Raw genomic sequence first — 11721 nt, 5'->3', positions numbered from 1 at the left:
AAAGAAAAAAATGTGTGTTTTCATGGATTAGCATACAATTTCATATTTTTCCTAAGTAACTTGTGTTAAGGGTCAAATATAAAGGTATGATTAATCAGTCTGGTCAAAACAATGGTGGGAACTCAACAAGGGGTAAAAATGTAATTGAAAAAAATGTATTTGTCCTTAGGCTATACATATTTCTAGTTCTTGTAAGAATGAAGACCGGATGGTGAAGCCAGTAAATGATGACCATAAATGCTTACACAGAAGAGTAATTAAAGCTTGTACTTTTAAATTCTTAGCTAACAATATCTTTTAGCAAATTCAATCGAACCACGACTTTCGATGAAAGCCTTACACAAAGAAATGTCCAAAAGCTAATACAATTTGTTCAATGCTTACAACAAGGTTTAACATTAAAACAAAAAAAACCATGAACCAAATAAGAGCAACTTTATCTTTAAAAATTCAAACTCTAGGAATCTTTGTTGTATATTGGAGTATATTCGCGGCTCTAAGCAAACCTCGAATCACCACCACTGCCCGGGTACATCGAAGGGTCTACACATGAACCCACAACTCCTACCAAATCGCAAATAGTTCCAAATATTCGTACCAGGGTTAAGATTGGTACATTATATCTGATATGAATGCGAAAGGTTGCCTTCTATGTTCCAAGCCGATTTTAGATCCTGATTGCGAAAGTGATGTTGAGTACGAAAGGGGTCTAGATTGCGACTGGATACAAACCGATGTGAATGGTCGCAATGAATCACAGTTCAGTGCATTTGGATGCGAATGAAGTACAATCGAATGCGAACGGATGCGAAGGACTTACCTGATGTGAATGCGAACCATTTTGGTAGGACAAGTTGCGAGGCTCAGAACAAATCTAGTTGCGAACGAGTTGGATGCGAACAATTTGTTGTTGGGTGTGAAAGCTGGTTGGGCATTGTTTTTAACACGAAGATATTTGAATGGTTAATCGCATGGATAATCTATAAGACTCTATTCTATTTTTAGAACAATTTGATTTGATTTGATTTTACGTTCATTTTTTTAAACATTGGTAAGGCTATAAATAGCCCCTTTAAGCATTGTAATCGATATAGATTGTTGAATGAAATTGCATTTTCAGAACTTTGTTTTTTTGAGTTGCATACTCTCCCGTTTTTCAAGTCTAGGACGTCTACTCTAGTTTGATACAAATTCAAATCAATAGGTCACAATTTGTTTTCGTTGATACTCAATCTACAACTCTAGATTGTTTATCACATCTATCTTGTTCTTATTTTCTTGTTCTTGTTTCTTAAATTTCGCTACATTCTTATAATCAAAAAATTCAAAAAGAAGTTAAGCCCTCATATACGCATCAATTTCACTTTGATCGCTACACCTCCACATAAAAAAATCGCTATTTTCTTGATTTCTTCATATGGGAACCAACATTCGTGAAGAGGGGAAGAAGGGAAGAATGGAGTGTTGAAAAATGTAGATGTTATAAGCTTATAAGTAGTGATCGATAAAAGTGAAATGACCAAGTTGCCATGGCCTGAGATGCACGTGATTTCACTTAACAACTTAAATGTGACATGGTGATCCAAACGAGCACTCTATAAAAAGTTTTCAAACTAGTGGGACTATCCTTGACCTGAAGACAAAAACAGTGAGAGACCAAACTTGATATTATGGGATACCACTGGGACCATTTATGAAGATTTGTTTGAATTCAACTTTTCTGCTATTAAGAAACCAAAATATATGCATAGTGATTGTATTACTCAAACCTTCTTTCCAGTGAACACATATTTTGATCAATATGTACAAAGAATATTGAATACTAAGTGATTCTTGACGTAAGAGTTCATGTACTACTTCCAATGATTCATATCACTCTTCTCAAAATGTTTTTTTGTTAGAAATTCTTCTTTTATTATTTTGCTAAACAAATACCGCTTCAATTCCTAAATCAAAAGCTATAACTCTGAGATAATTCAATATCTTCTCAAACCCATGCCTTCGGTAATGACGTAGATATCTAAATATTTTTATATTGGTATTCAAATTCTAATTGACATTAAAAATATATTTAACAAACCTAATTTTTATTTTTAATAAAACATGAATTTAATTACTACTATACAACTATCCTTATAATATTTTTTTTTTCTGAGTTTTTAGTAACCCTGTATTAAAGGAGATCTTCCAGCAAAGGCCTATTAGAGGTTTCTTAAGACCACACTACTTAGAGCATCTCCAACCCACTGCTACTTTTAATTTTTTTTCCAAATTCCTCTCCAACCCTAAACCATTTATTCATCCATTTTGAGAGAAATGAATATTATAAACACCAAAATACGGTGTTACACTATTCATTCCTCATAAAATAGAGATGAACTTTGAGTTATCGGTTTTAGTCCTTCTTTTTATATATTTATACATTGCTAGTTTATTCTTATATAATAATTATAATTTAAATGTAATATTTATTACTTATGATATTTGGTTATATTTAATTAATTATAAATATAATTTTTTTTGTTTATCAAATTCATATAAAACTTTTAATATATATTGAAATTTTAAAACACTATAACATATTTTATAAAAGCTTATAATTAAATGCTATAAATATAATCTTATTTATTTTACATTATTAATGATAAAGTATAAATTATATATCGTTAAAACCAAATTAATAAAAGAAGTGTGTTTGACAATTTATATAAGTTGGAAGAATGAAATATATTAGAAATATATATATATATATATATATATTCTTGGAGGTAAAAATAGAATAAAAGTTAAAGTAGATCAGAGATAAATACAATTTATCCTGTTTTTTTACTCTAATTTTTGGGGAAAGAATGAAAATGGACTAGAAATGTACACTAACATATAAATAAGTTTTAAAGTAATAAATTGCATTGAATGATTATTTATCTTTGATTACATGCTATTACATACTTATAAAAAAAAACCCAAGGAACTCATCTCTTTATTCATTATTCACAATGTTCAAGGTCTATAATTCTTAAAAATATCAACATCAATGTTCGTATATTTTTTCAAAGATGGAAAATGGATATTCAGAAAAATATAATATAATTTTGTTTGTATAAATACAAGTCAAAATTATATCAATATCGTCTGAATCTGGATACCATGACCTTGAAAAAGCCATACTTTTATTCAATTTCACAAGTGAATTTACTTCCATGAAGATGACAATGTTGGGATACTTTGCTCATTCCTAAAGAAATTGCTAGGATCAACCCTCGTCTTCACCATCGTCAGCCTCTTATAATTCGTCTCTTTGAAATACTTGTGCCCATAAACCATTCCTTCAACGTAAGCATTCTTGCCATGGCTGTTGACACCAATGTCTAAATCCCTGTAGTTCAGAAATGCTTCCCTGGGGTTCTTAGAAACAAACGGAGTCATATAATCATACATCACCCTTGTGAAGTTCAAGTACCGATTGGCTGCTTCAACGCCAAGTTCATCCCAGTTTACTTCGTATTGGATCTTCGCTATATTCCCTGATCGATGGGGAAAAGGCTTTGCAAATTCGGAAATTTCACTCATTCTTCCACCATAAGGGTTGAAAGCCAACATTTGGTTTTCGAGTTCTTTCATCTTTTCAAATATGGATTCGAATCCCTGTTTGGAAATAGTGTTTTTTACGTAATCAGATTTGATCTTGAATGGGTTTAGTCTTTGAGGTGTACGGCTTAGAAGAGCAGTGGTCGAAGTACCAATGGGGAAGTTTGTGTAGAAAAGCACAGACTCGATCCAACTCATTTCAATACAGTCTGAAATTTCTACACCTAATTCTGGGAAATCCTTGTTCAGGAGGCTAACAAGAACAGTAGAGTTTCCGAGGTACAGTGTTGGAAACAAACCACGTATCGTCTTTTCGCCATTTGTGTTGTTTATCACGTTAAAGGTCATTCGAAGGAAAAGGTCATTATCGAGCTTATCCGCAACTTGTATCCATCGGTGAGCTATGGTGCTTAGGTTCTGCTCCGATGTTCTTTGTACGTTAAAAACGGTCACAGTGGTAGGAACACGAACCAGTTTGATCTTGTACGCTACAACCACACCAAAGCTGACACCACCACCACCTGTGATGGCCCAAAAAAGATCTTCACCCATGGATTTCCGATTCAGAAGTTTACCATTCACATCGATTAACTGAGCATCAACAACATTATCTACGGTAAGACCGTATTTTCTCATCAGGTTACCATATCCACCACCACTAATATGGCCACCAACTCCAACAGTAGGGCAAACGCCAGCCGGAAAAGCATGGCTGTTGCTTTTCTCGGCTATTCGGTAGTAGACTTCACCAAGAGTCGCACCAGCTTGGACCCATGCAGTTTCATCTTCAATACTCACGTTTATGGAGCGTAAGTTGAACATGTCAACAACGAAAAAGGGTTGGTTCGAATTGGTCACATAGGAAAGCCCCTCATAATCATGGCCTCCGCTTCTGGTTTTCATTAGCAGGCGGTGTGTTTTGGCGCACACAACAGCTGCTTGAATGTGTGAAGGGTGTAAGGCGGTGATGATTAAGATGGGTTTGGGAGTCGTGGATTCATTGAATCGAAGGTTGCGGATGTAAGCTTGCAAGACGGATGGAAAGGAGGAGTTATCGGGAGTGTAAAGTTGTCCATTGAGCGGGAAAGAAGGGTCAGCTCGGTTGTTTAGACATTGGGTGAATCGATCTGTAATGGAAGTTGAAGTTGCTGATGAATGCGTAGAGAGCAAGACAAGGAGGAGAGGAAAAATATATGATTTGAAGTTGAAAGAATACGTAATTGCCATTTTTGTGATATGGAATGCATGGTGTTTGACATGCAATTTATAAACAAACCAATGTAAACCTCCTAATCTGGCCTACTTAATTAAGCTCCCGCCAAAGTTTAATAGTCGATCGATGTAGAAAAACTATTCTTTACCTTTGAATAATTCTTTTTGCATACCTATACACGCATAAGAAATCATAATACCAACTCCAGAAGTTTTTGAAAATTAGAGGCGATCTTGTGATGCCACGTTGAAATTACTATTAAATCAAAGAGTCCGGCTTCCGGAAATCTAAATGTGGATAACTCAATAAAATATAGTTTGAACACTAGTCATTCATTCGTCCAGCAAAGAAAGTCACATGGAATTACGGAAAAGGTTAAATTGTTTCCGGATTACATGAAACTATATATGGAACCATATTATTGAATCTTCAGCAATGAAAGTCAAAGAGAATTACAACGTTGAATTGTGTATAGAATTACATGAAACTATAAATGGAGCCATAGGAATTACAAAGTTGAATTGTTACCAAATTACACAATGACTTCAATAAACGAGTTGGCGAGTTGAAAACTCAACTCAAACCGATTTATTTCGTATTGTGTCGCGGATCGTGTTGAAATTATCAGTCCTATGAAACGATATACATTCCAGGAAGAACTAAATTGTTAGCGAATCACATTAAACCATATTATTGAATACTTAAAATGAAAAATTTTCATACATTTTTCTATTGATTATGTTTTTTTTTAGTCCACTAACTTTGAGTTAAAACTCTTTGTATTTGGTAAACCAATTTTAAATGATTGTGATGAAGATTGTATGGAAAAACTTTGTTAATGTCTTTGTATATTGGTGATCGACTAAGTACATTTTAGGCTCAAAACGTTAGAGCACCTACTAAACTATAATAATTTTATATTTATGACATTAAATTAATAATGAATGAACTAATTTAGCTTATACGTAAAAATTGTCATCTTAATGAATAACAGAGAGCATATTATATACACGAATGGTCCTTATGATTTCGATTATTTGCACGTTTAGTCCTTAATCACTAAAAGTGTTAAAATGGTTAAAGTTGAGGTTCTTTAAAAGCTTAAAATGTTCTTAGAAAATGAAAAAGTGTTGATTGTAATGAACAAAAGTGTCAAAATGGCTAAAGTTGAGGTTCTTTAAAGTTTCGTGGTCAAACTTTGAAGATTAAAATATTCCTAAAAAATAAAAAAATATTAATTGTAATGACCAAAAGTGTCAAAATGGTTAAAATTGAGGGGCAAAGTTGACAAAAAAACATGCAAATTTACTATTAACGTGACTAATGCAAAGAAACAAAAGTAAGATGTCAAAAGTCTAAGAAAGAAAAAGTTTGATCGTGAAAATCTGAAAAACTAACAATATACTATTCTTAAAGAAACTCTTTTTTAATATAATATAAAATCGACTTTTTTAGTTTATACTTAAACGTTCTCATCTTAATAAACAATAGATATTATATTATATATACGAATTGTCCCTATGGTTTCTTTTATTTGTATGTTTAGTCCTTAAATTTTTTTTGTAAACTTGAACGGTCATTTTTATACGCTTTTGTTATGTATTTAGTCCTTAAACAAATTAAAATGACTATATAACCCTTATTATTATTTTTTTATTTTTCTTTTCAATTTTAGTATTTATTAATTTTTTATTATTACAAAATTCAGAATGTACAATATTCTTATGCTAAAGTACAATACTCCCTTTCTAACATAAATAAGACCTACACATAATTGATAATTCATCTGTCTATGGTATCATGCTCATGTGAAACAGAAATGGTGAACTACTCTACCTCTCTCTACTCTTTTCTCCGATGGCATTGTACCAAATTGTTGGAGACATTGCCATTGCGTTGTTGACAAGCCTCATTGGCATATGTCGATGTCCAAAGGTACCATTTCTCACCAGAAAGCTCGTTTCCTCTCTCTCTCTCTCTCTCTCTCTCTCTCTTTCTCTCTTCCGTTTCCCTATTAAAAAGTATTGGTACCATCCAACATCTCTATTGATGTTGGGTCATGCTGTCAACCTCTCCCTTAAACTTTTGGCATGTACCGTCCTGTGATAACCCGAAATTTCTATCTTATAAAGCCAATGAATTCAATCAAAAGTCAGACTCATTTTTACTATTTTTTAGCATTGTTAAGGGTCTGTTTGAGTGTTCTAAACCAAGTACATTCAAGGATTGTGTGTTAGAATGTGTTAACCTAAGTTCATTAAGTTGTAATCGAGCCGGAAGCTCCATCAAAAGGAGTTCACGGCCGCAAACTAGGGTTTACGGCCATAAACACATGTTGGCTATGAACCCCTCTCCATAAGTATGATTTTCCTTCATTATTCCGTCATTTGTCTCATCTTCAAGTCAAGAACACTCAAAACTCTCTCAAGTATCATCAAGAACACACTCATTTCTCTTCAAAATGGTAAGTGTTTATTCCATTATTGCTTTATATCCTTCTTATTCATGGGAAGCTCTTTGGTTTCATCCATGAATTCAACACTTTTGGTGTAGATCTTCAAATCATCATCTTTTCGCCAAGAACACATACTTGTTCTTAGGGCCGAAAACACCTTCAAGACTCCCATTAAGTAAGTATCTTTTCCACATACTTGTTATCCATTAGAATCACTTGATTTGCGGCCTTGAATCAAGCACATTTTCCATGATCTTTAAGAGTTCACGACCGTGAACCCTTCATGTGGCCGTGAACCCTTCATAAATTGCTAGTTATGGCCGTAAACCCTTCATAAACCCAAGAAAAGACCTCAAACACTTCATAGAATCAAGTTTGGGCCGTGAACACATCATGTGTTCTTGACCGTAAACTCTACTATTGTCGTGAACACACTTTGTGTGGTCGTGAACACTCCTTGGCCGTGAACACATCCTTATGTGGTCGTAAACTCCATTCAATCAATCACACATGATAGCAACAATTCATTTTAAGTGTTTGCGAGTAGCTAAGGTTGTTCCCTTATGTGATTTGTTGTCATATAAACTAATTATATATATATATGTGTCATTATATGTTTAATAGGACCCGTTGGTACTCGAGACTTCACTTGGCATACTTACCATCCTATATGGATCTTCATTCGAATCACCCACTACTGGTGAGTTCATACCCCTACAATCAACCATTTACATGTTTTAAATGCTTTTTACGGGGGGGGGGGGGGGGGGGGGGGGATACAAGTTGAAACACAACATAATTTTGTTGTTCCTACATTTTATTAGTTACAAACAAAAATAACTTTTACTGTTTCGAAATCCTTTTAAACGTCATATCAAAACCCTTTTACAAATTACTTATAAACTCTTTTAATTCAAAATCATGTTCATTTAAATATTTGTGTATAAATATACTTTAATGGATATAGGACTAGTGTTAATGACCTTAATTCATGTTCCTTGTTTGGTTGTAGGCTTAGGGTAGTATTCTCTAGTCCGACTATAGATTAACTTATGATTATACATACTAAATACTCATATGAAAATTAAGCCCCTTTCTCAATGTATAACTTAACATGATGGTTTATGTTTAAAAATTGAGTTCATACCCCTACAATCAACCATTTACATGTTTTAAATTCTTTTTAGGGGGAGAGGGGGGGGGGGGGGATACAAGTTGAAACACAATAGAATTTTGTTGTTCCTACATTTTATTACTTACAAACAAAAATGAATTTTACTGTTTCGAAATCCTTTTAAACTTCATATAAAAACCCTTTTACAAATTACTTATAAACTCTTTTAATTCAAAATCATGTTCATATAAATATACTTTAATGGACATAGGACTAGTGTTAATGACCTTGACTCATGTTCCTTGTTTGGATGTAGGCTTAGTGTAGTATTCTCTAGTCCGGCTATCGATTAACTTATAATTATACATACTAAATACTCATATGAAAATTAAGCCCTTTTCTCAATGTATTACTTAACATGATGGTTTATGTTTAACAGTTGAGTCCTTTCAACAAGCCAGTTATACAATAGACATACTAGTAAACTATAATAGGTATAGTTTAGAGGACATACATATACAATTACAAGAAGTAACACTATACATATAAATTTACAAAATGAACATTACATATACAAAAGGAACATTACATTTACAAAAGGAGAACACGCATACATATACAAGAAACAGAAGAAACATACACACTATGCATGTACATGATAACAAAAATATGACATACTACTTCATGGCACAACAATACACTGTTGTGTTACGTTTTGTAACCCGAGTCTCCTGGAGGGAGAGCGCGAGTTTGTGTATAGATCTATACGGGATTGACCATCCCGTACCTCGCTGCTATCTACAGTGGGACCTACAGGTCCACGAGTGAACAAATCTCATACCTTTTCGACGTTTGAAGAACGTCGTGCATTTGCACTAGGTCGATCAAACATGGTTATAACCTCATCACATTTTAACCTAAATTAACCAATACGGTTATAAGGCAGTGAACTAATATTTGAGTATCATTCATTAGTACAAACATTTCATTAATATTACTATAAGAGAAGAAACAAACGTTATAGTCTTGGTAGAAGACTACATTCCATTATAAACAGAAAATATAGGATTTTCTTGGAAAACAAACAAACCTTTTTTTATGATACAAATACAAACCTTTTCATGATACAAATACAAACCTTTTTATGAGACAAATACAACATAATGACACTAAACTTCTTATCATCTCACCGACATCTTTATGTTGACGCTCTCTTTTCAAAATAACTTGTATTATCAGGAATCCAGTAAGACAGATATGCTTATTCAGCTTTTGAGAAGACGGTGAAGAATCGAATACTCATCTTATTCTTTTGTTATACATTCATTTTTGGTGTTATTTAAATTTTACAAAGAACACACTTGTATTAACTATACTATTTAAAGCAATGGATTTTGTTGCTTGGTTTACTATATTTCATTATTATGATAATGTACATAACGTCCTCTACCCCCGAATGTGTCCATCAATTCGGTTTGGGGTGTGACATATTGGTATCAGAGCATTATTTATAGCGAATAAAGTATATCAACCCATAAAAGATATATAACTATAAACACAATGAGATTAAAACACTCTGATCGAGAATTATACTTTTAAAAATATAATCAGTATCTATTTAAACAGTATACATACATGCATCCATACTAAGATCAGTATCATACTAAATCAGAAAAAAAAAAGTATTGTGATTGTTGAACAACACAAGTAGGCTTGGGGATGTATAGTCAGGTTCTGGAATGACATAGCCTGATCAACTATGTCTATCCGAGAAGTGATTTGCATATGCCCAGGAATGGTTGTGGTGTTGCAACAAGTTTAAAAAACTTACCAACTCCATCCACAAATACAACTCTACAATATAAAGCAAACATTTAAAGTACTATAGGAGTATTTTGTGATACTATGAGTAAATTATGTGAAAACTAAAATACCCTTATTAGCAGGTCTATCATTATAGAGTGAATACGCTAAGGTTATATATAATTAAAGATTCTATAGACTTAGAATCTGTGACTATCGCTTTACTTCCAGTTCCTTGTTTAGTTGTGGGCTTAGAGTTGAGTCATTTATTTGAGGGTCTATTTTATCTCAGAAAGTATATATAGTTGTTATGCACTACTTAATTATAGAAATAACTATTGAAGATCACTCCCCTATAAGTATTATTAGATTAGATGTCTATTAACTATCTCTTTTATCCCTTTTCTCGCATAGATATCATGGCTGAATTTCATCATCCGGGGGACCCATACTTTCCTAGTCAGGAAAATGGTGGATGGTGTAACGACCCAAATTTTACGTCCGAAAATTTCATTTTAAAATATTACTTTAGAAAACATTAATAAATAAAAACATTGTTTGATCACACCATAGCACATCGTAACCATGTTCTAAAAGGTCAAACCATACATCCCATCAAAATATCAGAGTACAATCCCAGTAAATCTCGTAAATGCGGAAACCGAAGAGTGTGTGTATGACGTGCCACTACCGCGCCGGCTCCTTCCCCTTCGATGCAGAGGTACCTGAAAAAAAAACTGTAAACGTAAGCACAAAGCTTAGTGAGTTCCCCCAACGTACCACATACCATACAATCACATAACATACGCACTGCCAGGCTATTCTGGGGTGCCTGACTACCCGGTACGACCATTCTGGGGTGCCGACCTACCCATACGGCCATTCTGGGGTGCCGTCTTACTTGTGTCAAGCCATTCTGGGGTGCTGACTACCCATGTCAAGCCATTCTGGGGTGCTGACTACCCATCGGTCCTAACAACCGATCCTCGGGGACTGGTCCCCTTCCGCTACCTCTATCGCATAACATAATAGACCAACATACAAGAATACCATCACATACAGTCAGATAATTCTGGGGTGTCTGACTACCCAGCGGTCCTAACAACCGAACTCTACTACTATTGCATATAATGTATCATGATAGCATGGAACATAACAGGTAATAGCAAACCTAGATGATATCACAAAGACAATCATCTATCATACATCTCCTACTGGTGGACCGGCCGTGTGGCCTTAGACCCACTACTACTGGAAGGTAACTCACCTCAAAGTAGCTGCTGAACTGATCGGGAACTAACTGACTGCTGCTGCTCCGGGAGTCCTCCGGCTGCAATTCCTACAACATACTCAATCAAACACTGCTAACTGTCCTTTAGGTAAAATGACCATTTTACCCCCGGTCTAGCTCTAAGCCAAAGCTAGAGTCAACTTTCAGTTGACCCGACTCGCCGAGTGGATCTCCACTCGCCGAGTCCCTAGCAACTATTGTCCTGGGTCCCTGGTTCTACTCGTCGAGTTGGGCTATGACTCGACGAGTTCATCTTC

At 34.3% G+C, this 11721-nt stretch overlaps 1 protein-coding gene across 1 annotated transcript; it reads right to left on the bottom strand.

Moving 5' to 3' along the window:
* Positions 1-3136: 3136 nt before the first annotated feature.
* On the bottom strand, positions 3137-4815 carry LOC145034007 (berberine bridge enzyme-like 8). The gene has a single exon (XM_078982453.1). It carries the CDS (start codon positions 4813-4815, stop codon positions 3193-3195), a length of 1623 nt encoding a protein of 540 aa, XP_078838579.1. The 3' UTR covers positions 3137-3192.
* Between the last annotated feature and the right edge of the window lie 6906 nt (positions 4816-11721).

This window comes from Lactuca saligna, chromosome 3 (assembly GCF_052625555.1).
Source record: "Lactuca saligna cultivar CGN05327 chromosome 3, ASM5262555v1, whole genome shotgun sequence".
NCBI classification, from domain to species: Eukaryota; Viridiplantae; Streptophyta; class Magnoliopsida; order Asterales; family Asteraceae; genus Lactuca; species Lactuca saligna.
Note: the sequence above shows the minus strand (reverse complement) of the source record. Positions and strands in the feature narration are given on the sequence as shown.